The sequence below is a fragment of the Sylvia atricapilla genome, chromosome 1, assembly GCF_009819655.1.
Source record: "Sylvia atricapilla isolate bSylAtr1 chromosome 1, bSylAtr1.pri, whole genome shotgun sequence".
Lineage (NCBI taxonomy): Eukaryota > Metazoa > Chordata > Aves > Passeriformes > Sylviidae > Sylvia > Sylvia atricapilla.
In genome coordinates this window covers 152171593-152189756 of record NC_089140.1, presented here as the reverse complement: position 1 = coordinate 152189756, position 18164 = coordinate 152171593, and the positions used below count along the sequence as shown (strand labels likewise).

Here is an 18164-nt window from a genome sequence, read left to right as displayed (position 1 = left end):
TCAGAGGGTGACACCAGTGATGACACCCCACCTCTCCCAAGCTTTGGTAACGGCTTCACTTCAACCTGACATGCACCATCAGCACCAGCTTTTAACCTCTAATAACCACATTTAAAAGCTGCCACCATGGTCAGGTGGACACAGACTCAAGAGAAGGACATGGAATCCCAGAATTCCAGACATGAACAATGGCACCATGACAAGGAAAGTAAGATGATGTAGTTGGCCAGAACAAGTAATTATTGGGTTTTGCTCGCAGGAACGTGATATTAAGCCTTAAAGGATGCAAGCTTTGAAACCATATGACCTTGATGTGAAATATGACAAAGGATGTCACAGACCTGCCTGGGTACCCATTTCCTGTTTGTTTAATGGTTTCTTAATGAGGTCAAGAAATAAAATTTAAATGACAGAGCAAGTTATAGTGCACAGTTGAGAATTCCAAAAGGGCCAAAACAGTGGGAGAAATTCAGCCTGAACAGCCTCTCATTTTCCAGATGTTATCTCTTCATCGCATTCAAGACAAAGCCATGAGATCCCTCATGCATCCGACGCTCCAAGGCACTGGGACACTTCCAAGCTATTACACAGTGACCTCCCCAGGACATCAGCAGCTCCCTCAGCATTCCTGAGTGCAACACAAGGACTGATGGACATCCAGTGGCCCAGAAGAGGAGCCTAATCTTCACAAAGCAACCATAAACCACAGCACACGAGTGCCACAAAATGACCTCACTGATGACATTTCAACTCTGCTGCGCTCCGCTTGTTTATTCATTCCTTCCTGACACACATTTTATAATGAAACGCTCCCAAATACCAATCCTCAAGCGAAAGCTGATGCCAAGACCAGATGAATGCAGACTCAAGAGTAAGACATAGAATTTCAGAGCTGTGGGAGGAAAAACACTCCCCACATCATGACTCAGGAGGCTGAACTAGCACGGAATTTTCATTTGCAAAATGCCCCAAGGCCATGAGACAAGGCTGTCCCACCCCTCCAGGATCAGAATAAAAGCCAGCCCAGAGCCTCTCTCCCTCACACACTTCTCCTCAGACCTTCTCCTCCTGCTGACAACCAGGTGAGCCTCAAACCCCTGAACCTTCTGATCCCCTGCACACCTCGCCCTTCTCTTCCAGCACGATCTAGGGCAACTTCTGCAGCCCTCACAACTCCTCACAGACCCACAACAGCCTCCACATTCCCTCACTCTCGAGCATCCCTAACACTCTGACCCTCTTGTCCCCTCTCATGCCTCACCCACTCTCTTCCAGGGACCCTCCACACCACACCCATGGCCTGCAACAACCTCTGCACTCCCTGCGGACCCACCCCGCTGGCCAACAGCTGCAACGAGCCCTGTGCCCTGCAATGCCAGGATTCCCGTGTCATCATCGACCCTGCCCCTGTGCTGGTCACCCTGCCAGGACCCATCATGACCTCCTTCCCCCAGAGCACCGTCGTCGGATCCACCTCCTCGGCTGCCGTGGGCACTGAACTCAGTGCCCAGGGACAGCCTGTCTCTGGGGGATTTGGTGGCTTTGGCTACGGCCTTGGCTATGGCCGTGGATTTGGCTACGGCCTGGGAGGCCTGGGCTGCTACGGCAGAAGGGGCGGCTACATCTGCTGAGGGCCCTCAGCACCAGCCCTGACACCAACCACCCACTCCTGGAACATATCTCAGCCATTGAGGATGCCTCTCTGGGCCAAGGCTCTCCAAGGGGCTCAGCACTTCCAGCTCCTGCTCTCAGGGCCCCAAGCAAGGCAGCAGCCAAGGGGCCAGCCTGGGCTGCCTGCAAACACGGCCCATCTTCCTGCTGCTCTTCTCCCACTCCCTGCTCTGCATCACCCCATCAGCTCTGTCCAGTCTCCTCTGTTTCAAACCCCTTCTCCCAAGTCAGAGACCATCAGGCACCTCTGATGGGCTGCTCCCCCTGTGGGGCAGGAATGCCTTGGTCTTCTGGCCAAACGCGCTGCAAGCAAAGAACCTTGGCTGATTTTTTCTCTACTTGTACCTCTGTCCAGCTCCCTTCCCATGTCTGCTCATGAAGCTTTCACTGTTTTTGTGTCTCAATAAATTTCTCTGGTATTAGATTGAGATGTCTTCTCTTCCCTCACTGCCACCCACTACCACAATTCGCTCTTCCAGTGGATCCCACAAACCTTTCCCTTTCTTGATTCCTGGCCCAACTACACTAATGCAGGTCTATCCCTGCCTGTGACACCGGCCCCTCCTGGGTGCTGTCTGAACTTTGGCTGCACAGCAGTTGCTCCAGCCCCTCAGCAACTTCCATCACTACCGCTACATCTGCTCGAATACATCCATATCCTCCTTATTTTAATGTCCCAGAACTGAAAGCACAACTCCAGTCTCCCCAGCTGAGCGGCTCTGCTCCACCAGCAGAGCGGCAGAATCCCCCCTCACTTTCTGCCCTGCTGTGGGGATGAGCCCAGGAAATGGATGGTTCCTTGTCAGCACGTTCAAATGGCTGGGGAATGTCCAGTTCTTCACCTCCAACACCCCAAGTCCTTTTCCTCAGTCATGCTCTCAATCGTTACCAATCCAATCTCCATTACGGAGATTGCTCTGAGGCACATTCAGGATCTTACACTTGGCCCTGCTGGCCTTCCCCAGATGCACATCAGCCATCCAGAGCTCTCTGGATACCATCCCCTGCCTCAGACCATAAACCACGCCACTCACCTTGGTGTCATCCCCAGTCTTGCCAAGGGGGCACTCAAACCCCCTCTCCACATCCCTGACAAAGATGGGAAGTTACAACAGTTCCAATATGAGTGTCTGTGGGTCACCACTCATCCCTGTTCTCCACAGAGGGGCAACCATTGACAATATTGGAATGAGACCATCCTGCCCATTCCCAATCCAGCCAGAGGGCCAGCCATCTACTCCACACCTCTGCAGCTTAGAGACCAGGATGTTGTCTGGCACAGGAAGAAAAGCTTTGGACAGGTCCATGTCCAGGGTATTGGTCCATCTTCCCTCATCCACTCATGCTGGAATCAATACCAACCCACTAAAGGTCTTAGCAAGGTCAGATGAACATGGAGTTCAAGAGCAGAACATGGAATTTAAGAGCTGTTGGATCCAAAACTGTCCCAACCTCATGACTCACCAGGCTGTGCCAGGCACCAGCTTCAGCCTGGAAGATGTCCCAATGTCACGGGCAAAGGCTGTCCCAAAACTTCAGCCAGTGCTCACCCTTAAGGCCATACCATTGATTTCCTCCAACAGAGTCTTGTCTTCCTTGTTCCCAGTAAGCCAGAGTTAAATACAGTTCTCCAACATCATCAGAGAAGAGCAGAGCAGAGAGGCAGTATCTCCTTCACCTGGATTGGAGCAATCCCAAACATGCAGGATACGGGATGGGTGGTGATGAGGGGATTGAGAGCAGCCCCAAGGAGGACAGTTGTGGGTGCTGGATGAAGAAATGGATGTGCCCTGACCATGTGCACTCACCAACCAGAAACTCCTGCGTGTATTCTGGGCTCACACCCACATCGTGGGCTGCTCAAGGGAGTGGGGGAATCTCACCCTCTGCTCTCCTGTGCCATGAGCAGAGTTCCATGTTGAACTCTGAGTCCCCAAAGATGAAGAAGACATAGACCTGCTCCATGAGATCTGTAGATGGGTCTGGAGGATGATGAGGGTCTGGAGCAATTGTTGTCCTGCCAAAAGGGAACACACCACCCAGAGAGGATTGTGCCAGAGGCAGCGATAGATCTGCCTTAGTGTATCCAGGTCTGTGATTCAGTAGCTGAAGGATTTGTGAGATGCACTGGAAGAGGAAGGTGTGCCAGTTGATGGTAGAATGGAGAAATAGATCCTAAACCCCGCCTTGGAGCATTTTTTCACCCACCCCGGGGCACTCTGGAACCCTGGCTTAGTGCAGAGTGAGCCTGCAGGAGGTTTGCGATCAGAAATAAGAAGGACTCAACTTAAGATGTGATGCAGGAAAATTTTATTGAGGTAGTAGACTGAAAGGCCATAATCAGCAAATGGACGGGAGCTGGGCTGAAGCTCAAGAAGGGTGCCAATAAGCCAAGATCCTTTTCTTGGAGCAAGTTTGGCCAGATCAGCAGTGTCTTCCCGCCCAACAGTGGGAGCATGGTGTGAAGGCTGGTGCTGAGGGCCCTCAGCAGATGTAGCCGCCTCTTCTGCCGTAGCAGCCCAGGCCTCCCAGGCCGTAGCCAAATCCACGGCCATAGCCAAGGCCGTAGCCAAAGCCACCAAATCCCCCAGAGATGGGCTGTCCCTGGGCACTGAGTTCAGTGCCCACGGCAGCCGAGGAGGTGGATCCGACGACGGTGCTCTGGGGGAAGGAGGTCATGATGGGTCCTGGCAGGGTGACCAGCACAGGGGAAGGGTTGATGATGACACGGGAATCCTGGCATTGCAGGGCACAGGGCTCGTTGCAGCTGTTGGCCAGCGGGGTGGGTCCGCAGGGAGTGCAGAGGTTGTTGCAGGCCATGGCTGTGTTGTGGAGGGTCCCTGGAAGAGAGGGGGGTGAGGCAGGGCACGGGTGAGGGGTGGGCAAGGGAAAGTTAGGAAAGAGGACAAGGCACTGTGGAGGCTGTTGTGGGTCTGTGGAGATGTGTGAGGGCTGCTGAGGTTTGGGCCAAGTGTGTGGCATTAGAAGGGCGAGGGGTGCAGGTTAGGAGGGTCACGGGTTTGAGGCTCACCTTCCTGTGGACAGGAACTGGAGAAGGCAGGTGCAGGAGTGTGTGAGGGAGAGAGGCTCTGGGCTGGCTTTTATGCTGGTTGTAGAGGGGCAGGACAGCGTTGTCCCATGGCCTTGGGGCATTTTTCCTGCCCGGCCCAGCCTGCTGAGTCATGTTGCAAAGACTGTTTTTCTTCCAACAACTCTGCAATTCCACCTCAATTTCCTGAGTCCCTGTCCCTGTGACCTTGACAGCTGCTTTAAAACTGGAGACAGGAGTGGGCATTTGGTTGGATTTAATTGTTGAAAATATGTCAGGGAGGAGTGAATAAACAACCTGAGCCCAGAAGAAGTGCAACGTCGTCAGTGATGTCATTTAATGGCACACATGTGCTGTGGTTTGTGGGTGCTTTTTAAAGACTGGGCTCCTCTTCTATTCCAGGATGTCCATCAGTCCTTGTGTTGCACCCTAGAATGCTGAGGGCGCTGCTGAGTTCCAGGGAGATCACTGCACAAGAGCTTGGAAAAGTCCCAGTGCTTGAGAGGAAAGCGAGTTCCTCCTTTATGTGTCCTCAATGGCATCAAGAAGGAGCATCTGGAAAAGGAGAGGCAATTCAGGGCTGAACTTGTTCCAGTGTCATTGGCTACTTGCATTTTGAAATTGACACAGCAATATTCTCTGTCATTTAAAGTGTACTCCTTGACCTCATTCAGAAATCCAATAAACAACAAACGGGGCCCGATCCCTTTTTTCCCAGGCTGGTCTGTGACATCAAGTCCTGTGTTCAAGCCACAAGTAATTTGTAACTCTTAATGAGTTGTTCCTGTGGGCAAAACCCAATAATTACTAACAGACAGGCAGCGAGCTCCTCTTTCATTCTTTGTCATGCAGCAGTTGTTCCCCTGTGGAATTGTGCAATTTCATGTGCTGCCCCTGAGGCCATCTCCATCTGACCTTGGTGGTAGGTTGAAGTTGCAAGGATTAGAGACCAAGGTGGTGTTGTTGTTTGTTCTTGTCACATGTGGAAGATTCGTAGGAGATTTGGGGTGTCAGCACTGAGGTCATTGGATGGCACATTGACACGTGTCCCATTTGCATTCTTTGATACTCCTGAAAGAAATCCCAGCTCTCTCAGCTTTTTCCTATTCTTAAGGATACTCCAGTGCCATCAGTGTCATGGTCTCCCTGCACTGCTCAAGGTCAATAATGTCCATGGCCTTGTTGTATTCTGCAGCCCCAACAGTGGTGTGCAACAGGAGGGTCAACTCCCTCAGTCTGTTTGGTATTTCTTGTCTGAATACTCTCCAGGTAACTGCTGGAGCTTTTAATAGACAAGGGGACACGGCTGTCTCATGTTCCATCTATGGAATTTCAGCCCAGAACAAGGACAATATTCCAGGATGCTGAGAAGTAGCTTTGGCCAGAAGGAATGGCTGTGGGTGAAATAAAGACATGATACAACACCCAAATTCCTGGAGGGTTTGTTTGCATGTTCTACATGCAAGACAAAACCTGTACCTATGTACTGGCCTCTGTTTCTCCCAATTGAAATCTGCTGTCAAGGTCAAATGGGCACGGACTCAAAGGAAGGACATGGAATTGCAGAATATCAGGAAGGAAAACAGTCCCCACACAATGACTCACCAGGCTGGGCAAAGCAAGAGCTGCTGCCTAAAAAATGCCCCAAGGCCATGGGACAAGGCTGTCCCACCCCTCCACAACCAGCATAAAACTGGCCCAGAGCCTCTCTCCCTCACACACTTCTCCTCACACCTCCTCCTCCTGCTGACAACCAGGTGAGCCTCAAACCCCTGAACCTTCTGATCCCCTCCACACCAAGCCCCTTCTCTTCCAGCACGATCGGGGGCACCTTCTGCAGCCCTCACACCTCCTCACAGACCCACAACAGCCTCCACATTCCCTCACTCTCCAGCATCCCTAACACTCTGACCCTCTTGTCCCCTGTCATGCCTCACCCTCTGCTCTTCCAGGGATCGTCCACACCACACCCATGGCCTGCAACAACCTCTGCACTCCCTGCGGACCCACCCCGCTGGCCAACAGCTGCAATGAGCCCTGTGCCCTGCAATGCCAGGCTTCCCGTGTCATCATCGACCCTTCCCCTGTGCTGGTCACCCTGCCAGGACCCATCATGACCTCCTTCCCCCAGAGCACCGCCGTCGGATCCACCTCCTCGGCTGCCGTGGGCACTGAACTCAGTGCCCAGGGACAGCCCATCTCTGGGGGATTTGGTGCCTTTGGCTATGGCCTTGGCTATGGCCGCGGATTTGGCTACGGCCTGGGAGGCCTGGGCTGCTACGGCAGAAGGGGCGGCTACATCTGCTGAGGGCCCTCAGCACCAGCCCTGACACCAACTACCCACTCCTGGAACACATCTCAGCCATTGAGGACGCCTCTCTGGGCCAAGGCTCTCCAAGGGGCTCAGCACTTGCAGCTCCTGCTCTCAGGGCTCCCAGCAAGGCAGCAGCCAGGGGGCCAGCCTCGGCTGCCTGCAAACACGGCCCATCTTCCTGCTGCTCTTCTCCCACTCCCTGCTCTGCATCACCCCATTGGCTCTGTCCAGTCTCCTCTCTTTCAAACCCCTTCTCCCAAGTCAGAGACCATCAGGCACCTCTGATGGGCTGCTCCCACTGAGGGACAGAAAGACCTTGGTGCTCTGGCCAAACGTGCTGCAATCAAAGAACCTTGGCTGATGTTTTCTCTAATTGTACCTCTGACCAGCTCCCTTCCCATTTCTGCTCATGAAGCTTTCACTGTTTTTGTGTCTCAATAAATTTCTCTGGTATTACAGATTGAGATGTCTTCTCTTCCCTCACTGCCACCCACTGCCACAATTCGCTCTTCCAGTGGATCCCACAAACCTTTCCCTTTCTTGATTCCTGGCCCAACTACACTAATGCAGGTCTATCCCTGCCTGTGACACCGGCCCATCCTGGGTGCTGTCTGCACTTTGGCTGCACAGCAGTTGCTCCAGCCCCTCAGCAACTTCCATCACTACCTCTACATCTGCTCGAATACATCCATCTCCTCCTTATTTTAATGTCCCAGAACTGAAAGCACAGCTCCAGTCTCCCCAGCTGAGTGGCTCTGCTCCACCAGCAGAGCGGCAGAATCCCCCCTCACTTTCTGCCCTGCCATGGGGATGAGCCCAGGACATGGATGGTTCCTTGTCAGCACGTTCAAATGGCTGGGGAATGTCCAGTTCTTCACCTCCAACACCCCAAGTCCTTTTCCTCAGTCATGCTCTCAATCGTTACCAATCCAATCTCCATTACGGAGATTGCTCTGAGGCACATTCAGGATCTTACACTTGGCCCTGCTGGCCTTCCCCAGATGCACATCAGCCATCCAGAGCTCTCTGGATACCATCCCCTGCCGCAGACCATAAACCACACCACTCACCTTGGTGTCATCCCCAGTCTTGCCAAGGGGGCACTCAAACCCCCTCTCCACATCCCTGGCAAAGATGGGAAGTTACAACAGTTCCAATACGAGTGTCTGTGGGTCACCACTCATCCCTGTTCTCCACACAGGGACAACCATTGACCACAACATTGGAATGAGACCATCCTGCCCATTCCCAATCCAGCCAGAGGGCCAGCCATCAACTCCACACCTCTGCAGCTTAGAGACCAGGATGTTGTCTGGCACAGGAAGAAAAGCTTTGGACAAGTCCAGGTACAGGATATTGGTCCACCTTCCTTCATCCCCCCATGCTGGAACCAATACCAACCCACTAAAGGTGTTAGCAAGGTCGGATGAACATGGAATTCAAGAGCAGAACATGGAATTTAAGAGCTGTTGGATCCAAAAGTGTCCCAACCTCATGACTCACCAGGCTGTGCCAGGCACCAGCTTCAGCCTGGAAGATGTCCCAATGTCACGGGCCAAGGCTGTCCCAAAACTTCAGCCAGTGCTCACCCTTAAGGCCATACCCTTGATTTTCTCCAACAGAGTCTTGTCTTCCTTGTTCCCAGTAACCCGAAGTTAAATACAGTTCTCCAACATCATCAGAGAAGAGCAGAGCAGAGAGGCAGAATCTCATTCACCTGGATTGGAGCAATCCCAAATATGCAGGATACGGGATGGGTGGTGATGAGGGGATTGAGAGCAGCCCCAAGGAGGACAGTTGTGGGCGTTGGATGAAGAATTGGATGTGCCCTGGCCACGTGCACTCACCAACCAGAAACTCCTCCTTGCATCCTGGGCTCACCCCCAGAGCGTGGGCAGCACAAGGGAGTGGGGGAATCTCACCCTCTGCTCTCCCGTACTAACACCAGAGTTCTGTGTTGAACTCTGAGCCCCCAAAGATGAAGAAGACATAGACCTGCTCCATGAGATCTGTAGATGGGTCTGGAGGATGATGAGGGTCTGGAGCAATTGTTGTCCTGTCAAAAGGGAACACACCACCCAGAGAGGATTGTGCCAGAGGCAGCGATAGATCTGCCTTGGTGTACGCAGGTCTGTGATTCAGTAGCTGAAGGATTTGTGAGATGCACTGGAAAAGGAAGGTGTGCCAGTTTATGGCAGAATAGAGAAATAGATCCTAAACACAGCCTTGGAGCATTTTTTCACCCACCCCAGGGCACTCTGGAACCCTGGCTTAATGCAGAGTGAGCCTGCAGGAGGCTTGTGATCAGAAATAAGAAGGACTCAACTTAAGATGTGATGCAGGAAAATTTTATTGAGGTAGAAGACTGAAAGGCCATAATCAGCAAATGGACAGGAGCGGAGCTGATGCTCAAGAAGGGTGCCAATAAGCCAAGATCTTTTTCTTGGAAAAGGTTTGGCCAGATCATCAGTGTCTTCCCGCCCCACAGTGGGAGCATGGTGTGAGGGTGGTGCTGAGGGGCTTCAGCAGATGTAGCCGCCCCTTCTGCCGTAGCAGCCCAGGCCTCCCAGGCCGTAGCCAAATCCACGGCCATAGCCAAGGCCGTAGCCAAAGCCACCAAATCCCCCAGAGATGGGCTGTCCCTGGGCACTGAGTTCAGTGCCCACGGCAGCCGAGGAGGTGGATCCGACGGCGGTGCTCTGGGGGAAGGAGGTCATGATGGGTCCTGGCAGGGTGACCAGCACAGGGGAAGGGTTGATGATGACACGGGAATCCTGGCATTGCAGGGCACAGGGCTCGTTGCAGCTGTTGGCCAGCGGGGTGGGTCCGCAGGGAGTGCAGAGGCTGTTGCAGGCCATGGGTGTGCTGTGGAGTGTCCTGGAAGAGAGGGGGGTGAGGCAGGGCACGGGTGAGGGGCGGGCGAGTGAAAGTTATGAGAGAGGACAAGGCACTGTGGAGGCTGTTGTGGGTCTGTGGGGATGTGTGAGGGCTGCTGAGGCTGGGCCCAAGTGTGTGGCATTAGAAGGGCCAGGGGTGCAGGTTAGGAGGGTCACGGGTATGAGGCTCACCTTCCCGTGGACAGGAACTGGAGAAGGCAGGTGCAGGAGTGTGTGAGGGAGAGAGGCTCTGGGCCAGCTTTTATGCTGGTTGTAGAGGGGCAGGACAGCGTTGTCCCATGGCCTTGGGGCATTTTTCCTGCCTGGCCCAGCTTGATGAGTCATGTTGCAAAGACTGTTTTTCTTCCAACAACTCTGCAATTCCACCTCAATTTCCTGAGTCCCTGTCCATATGACCTTCACAGAAACTTTAAAACAGGAGACAGGAGTTGGCATTTGTGTGGATTTGATTGTTGAAAATATGTCAGGGAGGAGTGAATAAACAACCTGAGCCCAGAAGAAGTGCAACGTCATCAGTGATGTCATTTAATGGCATTCGTGTGCTGTGGTTTGTGGGTGCTTTTTAAAGACTGGGCTCCTCTTCTATTCCAGGATGTCCATCAGTCCTTGTGTTGCACCCTGGAATGCTGTGGTAGCTGCTGAGTTCCAGGGGAGATCACTGCACAAGAGCTTGGAAAAGTCCCAGTGCTTGAGAGGAAAGAGAGTTCCTCCTTTATGTGTTCTCAGTGGCATCAAGAAGGAGCATCCGGGAAAGGAGAGGCAATTCATGGCTGAACTTGTTCCAGTGTCATTGGCTACTTGCATTTTGAAATTGACACAGCAATATTCTCTGTCATTTAAAGTGTATTCCTTGACCTCATTCAGAAATCCAATAAAAAACAAACGGGGCCCGATCCCTTTTTTCCCAGGCTGGTCGGTGACATCAAGTCATGTGTTCAAGCCACAAGTAATTTGTAACTCTTAATGAGTTGTTCCTGTGGGCAAAACCCAATAATTACTAACAGACAGGCAGCGAGCTCCTCTTTCATTCTTTGTCATGGAGCAGTTGTTCCCCTGTGGAATTGTGCAATTTCATGTGCTGCCCCTGAGGCCATCTCCATCTGACCTTGGTGGTAGGTTGAAGTTGCAAGGATTAGAGGCCAAGGTGTTGTTGTTGTTTGTTCTTGTCACATGTAGAAGATTCGTAGGAGATTTGGGGTGTCAGCACTGAGGTCATTGCATGGCACATTGACACGTGTGCAATTTGCATTTTTTGATACTCCTGAAAGAAATCCCAGCTCTCTCAGCTTTTCCTATTCTTAAGGATACTCCAGTGCCATCAGTGTCATGATCTCCCTGCTCTGCTCAAGGTCAATAATGTCCATGGCCTTGTTCTATTCTGCAGCCCCAACAGTGGTGTGCAACAGGAGGGTCAACTCCCTCAGACAGTTTGGTATTTCTTGTCTGAATACTCTCCAGGTAACTGCTGGAGCTTTTTATAGACAAGGGTACACGGCTGTCTCATGACCCATCTATGAAATTTCAGCCCAGAACAAGAACAATATTCCAGGATGCTGAGAAGTAGCTTTGGCCGGAAGGAATGGCTGTGGGTGAAATAAAGACATGATACAACACCCAAATTCCTGGAGGGTTTGTTTGCATGTTCTACATGCAAGACAAAACCTGTACCTATGTACTGACCTCTGTTTCTCCCAATTGAAATCTGCTGTCAAGGTCAAATGGGTACGGACTCAAAGGAAGGACATGGAATTGCAGAATATCAGGAAGGAAAACAGTCCCCACACAATGACTCACCAGGCTGGGCAAAGCAAGAGCTGCTGCCTAAAAAATGCCCCAAGGCCATGGGACAAGGCTGTCCCACCCCTCCACAACCAGCATAAAACTGGCCCAGAGCCTCTCTCCCTCACACACTTCTCCTCACACCTCCTCCTGCTCCTGCTGACAACCAGGTGAGCCTCAAACCCCTCATTCTCCTCTCCTGTACCCCTGGCCCCTCTCTTCTAGCACACTCATCTACAGCCTCAGCAGCCCTCACACCTCCCCTCAGAACCTCAAAGCCTCCACACTCCCTCACCCTCCAGCATCACAGCCTCTCAGACTCCCCTCTCCCCTGCAATGCCTCTCTTCTCTCTCCTCCAGGTCCCTCCACCGCACAGCCATGGCCTGCAACAACCTCTGCACTCCCTGCGGACCCACCCCGCTGGCCAACAGCTGCAACGAGCCCTGTGCCCTGCAATGTCAGGATTCCCGTGTCATCATCGACCCTGCCCCTGTGCTGGTAACCCTGCCAGGACCCATCATGACCTCCTTCCCCCAGAGCACCGTCGTCGGATCCACCTCCTCGGCTGCCGTGGGCACTGAACTCAGTGCCCAGGGCCAGCCCGTCTCTGGGGGATTTGGTGGCTTTGGCTACGGCCTTGGCTATGGCCGTGGATTTGGCTATGGCCTTGGCTATGGCCGTGGATTTGGCTACGGCCTGGGAGGCCTGGGCTGCTACGGCAGAAGGGGCGGCTACATCTGCTGAGGGCCCTCAGCACCAGCCCTGACACCACCTCCTTCGGATGCTGCAAGAACTCCTGCAAGAAAATATCCTCAGCTGATGGTCGTTATGCGTGCTCCTTGCACTGAATTCCTTCCAGTTTTTTCTCCTGCCTTTTCATTCCTTTGCCTCAATAAACTTTTCCTGCATCAAAGCCTGAGATGCCTCCTGTTCCTTTGTAATTCCAATGCTCTCACACCCTACACCGAGTACATTCCATAGCTCCACAGGACATGGAGGTTACATGGAATAGACCATCAACACCTTCCCTTACAAATGTGTCAAAACTACTAATAACAGAGTCTGGCATAGGAAGCAGAGGAGGGATCATCTTCCAGAATCTGTCACACACATCTCTGGGGCACCAAAGCCTTGGACTCATTAATGCTCTCCTGGGGACAGCTCTGGTAAAGACTTTCCATCCCAGTGCACACAAGACAAAGTCTCTCACCAGCAGCAGATCTGTAACAGTTCTGGCTTCTTTCCTCTCTACCAAGATCAGGATGAATAATACACAGGAAATGTAGATGCTGAGTTCAGACTTGGCTGATTATTATATCTTATCTATTTACAAACTCATGAGTTGTGAGGTCTCTGTAGCAAGCTGGAGAAATGGGGTAAAATGCCTTACCTCTCTATCTCTACAAGGTCTCCTCAAGGACAATCTGTCCAATTATGAAATACCACCTTGCAGAGGAATGGCTGGCGGTGAAGGGTCATGTAGACCCTGCAGGTGCATAAGTATCAGGATGCGTGATCAGTCCTTACCTATATGGGCCGGGGCAGCGTGTCCTTGAGGGTAGCGGTGCTACAGGATGGGGAAGCAGAAGTTTGGAGATCAGCGAACCACAGGAATGCTGAGGTAGGAATTAGTTAACGCTTTATCATGTAACCAGTAGGGAGATTGCTTTAGTACTATGCATAAACTTCATTACGTGTGCTATAAATTGTGTAAACTCGTTTAAATAGACTGACTCTGCTGATCAGTCGTATCGATTGCTGCATTTCTCCCGTTGACCGTGACACCACTTCAACTATTTTCGCTTTACACCCAATACTTAACTTCTTGAGGTCAGCAATGCTGACTCTGTCAAACAATTACAGAAAAACATCTAAACCTAAATGAAGAAGGAAGAAGAAGGTGGAGAAGTAGGAAGAAGAATGTGAAAAAGATGGACTTAGACAACACCCCAAATCCTCCATCTTGACTCACATGTGTTCCTATAGACTAAAACTATCAAAATCCAAGTTTCCAGAATTCCAACACACATCCTTCAAGCCAACTGAGGAACTGCGTCAACCACTTGGGCAGGAAATCTGGAGGGCGAATGTTTCAACTCCCCTGCACACACACAGTCATCGTGGGCAGGATTTCCAGCACCATGGGCAGTTCAGTGTTCCGTCTCTCAGGACAGACACTCCAACACTTCTTCCACTCTGTGGCCATCTTACCCACAAAAGATTCTTTTATTCTTTGCCCAGGGAATTCCACTCGTTTTCACTTGTGCCCTTCCTCTCTTGCCCTGCACGTGAGCACTGCTGTGAACAGACAGGCTCCTTCACTTCACTCCCTGCCGTCAGGGATTTGCATACACTGATCACAGCCCCCATCCATCCTTGTCCACTGTCAGTCCCAGCTGTCTCAGCCTATCCTCTAGTTATAGTTCTCCAACCTCTTGGGAGTCTTATTGTCTTCAACTGGTCTGGATTTAATAAACATTCATCATTTTCACTCTGAGGAGCCCAGAACTGCCCACAACACCTCACGTGGGACCTCACCAGTGCTGAGCAGACGGCAAAAGGCACTTCTCCCTGCTTGGTCAAAACATATTTTATAATTCTAACCAGGATACTTCAGGTCCTCTTTCCAACAAAGGGACACCTCCTGCTCCATTTCTTCTCAACCAAAACCACAAAACAAAGGCTTTTTTCAGAGGCAAAACCAATTGTTCCAGCCGGTGCCCAGGCATTCCTTCCTACCCAGGATGACTCCGCCCAGCAAACAACATTTGGCAGAACTCCATTCTGCCCTTCACAGAACCCCAGAAGATGTCCAGCACCTGTCAGGTTTTAAAGGTTGGCCAAAAGGATCCAATTCCTGGGCTACAGCCCTGGGGACTTGCTGCCATCTGGACTTTGGGGTTCTGACAACGACCCTCCAGCTCCATCCCTTCAGACCATTCTCAGGCCATCATGCTGGGCACTGACACAGCCCAGACTTGCCTGGGTTGTTTTGGGGATCATGCAATGTTCACCTCCAACAATCCTGGGCAGCCTCCGCATCTTCTTTCTGACAATCAAAAGTGGCACCATGTTTTGGCACACAGCCCATGGAAAAAATCCAAAAGGCTCCAGATATCAAAACTTTAAAATCAGAGGAGCAATGAGACCCACAGAGCCCAGTGAAGAGGAAAGTTCAGGTCTTCTGTCAAGCTTGGGCAGGTGGGATCTGTATGGGGAGGGATGAAACGTGAGGGAAGGGGCAACACCTCCAGCACATCTGCAAATCCCAGAGTGGCCTGACAGGGCCGGGAGGGGGTGGGCCCCTCTTCAAAACACATCCACAAACCACAGCACACGAATGTCAGGCAATGGCCTCACTGATGACATTGCCCTGCCCCAAGGCTTTGGTTGTTTATTCTGCCCTCCCTGACATGAACATTCCAAGCAATTCCTCTCCAATACCCTCTCATACTTAAAAGCAGCGGCCAAATTAGGAAGGAAAAAGAGTCAAGAAGAGGACATGGAATATTAGAATTCCATAAAGCTCTCTCAGAAAGCTCTCTCAGTCTCTCATCTGTGAAAGGTCCCCCAGCCCCTTTGGAATCCTGTTAGCCATGAATGGGTTTTGTTTCACTAAGTCCATGGGCATCTTCCACTGGGGAGCCCAGAACTGCCCAAACCACACCACAAGGGACCCCATTAGTGTTCTAAAGAGAGCACGGGACACCTCTCCAAATTTCATGACAAGAATTGCCTGAAATCTCTCTGGGACACTGATGACAACTTTTCAACTTAGACTTCATTGCAATCTTGCGGTCTTTTTCTTCTCCACCAGCACTACAGAGCCATGCTCAAAAAGCTGCTTTCCAGACTCACTGCCTGAGCCAAGGCCAAGTGCTCTTCCTGCCCAGATGCAGAACTTCACATTTCCTGTTCTTGAAATGCAGGAGATTCTTTAAGCCACAGCATCCAGGTCTCTCTGACTGGCGACACAACTAAGTGGTGCCTCAGCCACTCCATCATCAGCCATTTTTGATTTTGTTAGCTAGAACTCACAGCTTGGGAAACTGTAATGTAGATAAGCATTCAGAAACATCTGAGCCCAAACACGAAATACTGTCTCTCCAGCATTTAATCCTGACTCTAACTGAAAAGAAGATAAAAACCAACAGCATGGCTGGGAGGGAATGGGGCCCCACTTCACAACTCATACAAAAAACCACAGCACACCAGTATCAGAGGGTGACACCAGTGATGACACCCCACCTCTCCCAAGCTTTGGTAACGTCTTCACCCCAACCTCACATGCACCATCAGCACCAGCTTTTAACCTCTAATAACCACATTTAAAAGCTGCCATCATGGTCAGGTGGACACAGACTCAAGAGAAGGACATGGAATCACAGAATTCCAAACACGATCAACGGCACCATGACAAGGAAAGGAAGATGATGTGGTAGACCAGAACAAAAAATTATTGGGTTTTGCTCACAGGAACGTGATGTTAAGCCTTAAAGGATGCAAGCTTTGAAACCATATGACCTTGATGTGAAATATGACAAAGGATGTCACAGACCTGCCTGGGTACCCATTTCCTGTTTGTTTAATGGTTTCCTAATGAGGTCAAGAAATAAAATCTAAATGACAGAGCAAGTTATAGTGCACAGTTGAGAATTCCAAAAGGGCGAAAACAGTGGGAGAAATTCAGCCTGAACAGCCTCTCATTTTCCAGATGTTATCCCTGCATCGTATTCAAGACAAAGCCATGAGCTCCCTTTCATGCATCCGACGCTCCAAGGCCCTGGGACACTTCCAAGCTATTACACAGTGACCTCCGCAGGACATCAGCAGCTCCCTCAGCATTCCTGGGTGCAACACAAGGACTGATGGACATCCAGTGGCCCAGAAGTGGAGCCCAGTCTTCACAAAGCAACCATAAACCACAGCACACGATGGTCACAAAATGACCTCACTGATGACATTGCAACTCTGCTGCGCTCCGCTTGTTTATTCATTCCACCCTGACACCCATTTTATAATTAAACACTCCTAAAAAACAATCCTCAAGTGAAAGCTGCTGCCAAGACCAGATGAATGCAGACTCAAGAGTAAGACATAAAATTGCAGAGTTGTGGGAGGAAAAACACTCCCCACATCATGACTCAGGAGGCTGAACTAGCACGGAATTTTCATTTGCAAAATGCCCCAAGGCCATGAGACAAGGCTGTCCCACCCCTCCAGGATCAGAATAAAAGCCGGCCCAGAGCCTCTCTCCCTCACACACTTCTCCTCAGACCTTCTCCTCCTGCTGACAACCAGGTGAGCCTCAAACCCCTGAACCTTCTGATCCCCTCCAAACCTCGCCCTTCTCTTCCAGCACGATCTGGGGCACCTTCTGCAGCCCTCACACCTCCTCACAGACCCACAACAGCCTCCACAGTCACTCACTCTCCAGCATCCCTAACACTCTGACCCTCTTGTCCCCTGTCATGCCTCACCCTCTGCTCTTCCAGGGACCGTCCACACCACAGCCATGGCCTGCAACAACCTCTGCACTCCCTGCGGACCCACCCCGCTGGCCAACAGCTGCAATGAGCCCTGTGCCCTGCAATGCCAGGCTTCCCGTGTCATCATCGACCCTTCCCCTGTGCTGGTCACCCTGCCAGGACCCATCATGACCTCCTTCCCCCAGAGCACCGTCGTCGGATCCACCTCCTCGGCTGCCGTGGGCACTGAACTCAGTGCCCAGGGACAGCCCGTCTCTGGGGGATTTGGTGGCTTTGGCTACGGCCTTGGCTATGGCCGTGGATTTGGCTACGGCCTGGGAGGCCTGGGCTGCTACGGCAGAAGGGGCATCTGCTGAGGCGTCTCAGCACCAGCCCTGACACCAACCACCTCACTGCTCTGACAACAGCTCCTACAAGCAAAGCGCCTCGGCTGATGGTTGCCTTATTTCTACCTCACACAGGATCCTTTGAAGTACTTTCTCCTGTCTCATCCTATTTTTTTTTTCTTCAATAAATTTTTCCTGCATCAAAGCCTGACATGTCTCCTCATCTTTGTGAATTCCAGTGCTCTTACCTCTTCACCCAACACAGTGCTGGGAATAAACAGATCATTGGTGTCAATGGACAGAGGTCTCAACAGCTTTCTGAGAAAATACGTCATGATTTGTAACAACCATGGCTGGCATGGGGTGCAGGGATTGAGGGGAGACACCAGCCCATCACCTCCTACATCAAAGCTTGGACACAAGAAATTTCTCTTGCTCATGGCTCTCTCTTAGTCTCCCTGTGCCACAACACACTTGGGAAATTCTCCTTCCAGCAGGACTACCTAATCCTCCCCTGAAAAACAGGAACATCATCATCGAATTAGGAAAGAGCACGGGAGTGCAACTGCTTCGTTCTCTTCTGCTCGGTCATGGTCACCAAGAAATGGATTTCCAGGACCTTGGACAGGTCAGTCTTG

The 18164-nt window shown here is 51.5% G+C and overlaps 5 protein-coding genes and 1 pseudogene across 5 annotated transcripts; 4 read left to right on the top strand and 2 right to left on the bottom strand.

Moving 5' to 3' along the window:
- The first annotated feature begins 963 nt into the window (after window positions 1-963).
- Window positions 964-1631, top strand: LOC136374551 (feather beta keratin-like; annotated as a pseudogene).
- Window positions 1632-4155: 2524 nt separating this feature from the next.
- Window positions 4156-4824, bottom strand: LOC136374462 (feather beta keratin-like). Its single transcript, XM_066339874.1, has 2 exons — window positions 4704-4824; window positions 4156-4514 (listed from the first exon to the last, which is right to left on the bottom strand). The coding sequence occupies exons 1-2, from the start codon at window positions 4822-4824 to the stop codon at window positions 4156-4158; spliced, it is 480 nt and encodes a 159-aa protein (XP_066195971.1).
- A 1868-nt stretch (window positions 4825-6692) lies between these two features.
- LOC136361066 (feather keratin-like) lies at window positions 6693-7028 on the top strand. The gene has a single exon (XM_066318774.1). It carries the CDS (start codon window positions 6693-6695, stop codon window positions 7026-7028), a length of 336 nt encoding a protein of 111 aa, XP_066174871.1.
- A 2528-nt stretch (window positions 7029-9556) lies between these two features.
- Window positions 9557-10224, bottom strand: LOC136374380 (feather beta keratin-like). The gene is made up of 2 exons (XM_066339756.1): window positions 10103-10224; window positions 9557-9911 (listed from the first exon to the last, which is right to left on the bottom strand). Exons 1-2 carry the CDS (start codon window positions 10222-10224, stop codon window positions 9557-9559), a joined length of 477 nt encoding a protein of 158 aa, XP_066195853.1.
- Window positions 10225-12089: 1865 nt separating this feature from the next.
- On the top strand, window positions 12090-12455 carry LOC136374301 (feather beta keratin-like). Its single transcript, XM_066339639.1, has one exon. It carries the CDS (start codon window positions 12090-12092, stop codon window positions 12453-12455), a length of 366 nt encoding a protein of 121 aa, XP_066195736.1.
- A 4771-nt stretch (window positions 12456-17226) lies between these two features.
- Window positions 17227-17556, top strand: LOC136361003 (feather beta keratin-like). The gene has a single exon (XM_066318648.1). It carries the CDS (start codon window positions 17227-17229, stop codon window positions 17554-17556), a length of 330 nt encoding a protein of 109 aa, XP_066174745.1.
- The last annotated feature ends 608 nt before the right edge of the window (window positions 17557-18164 follow it).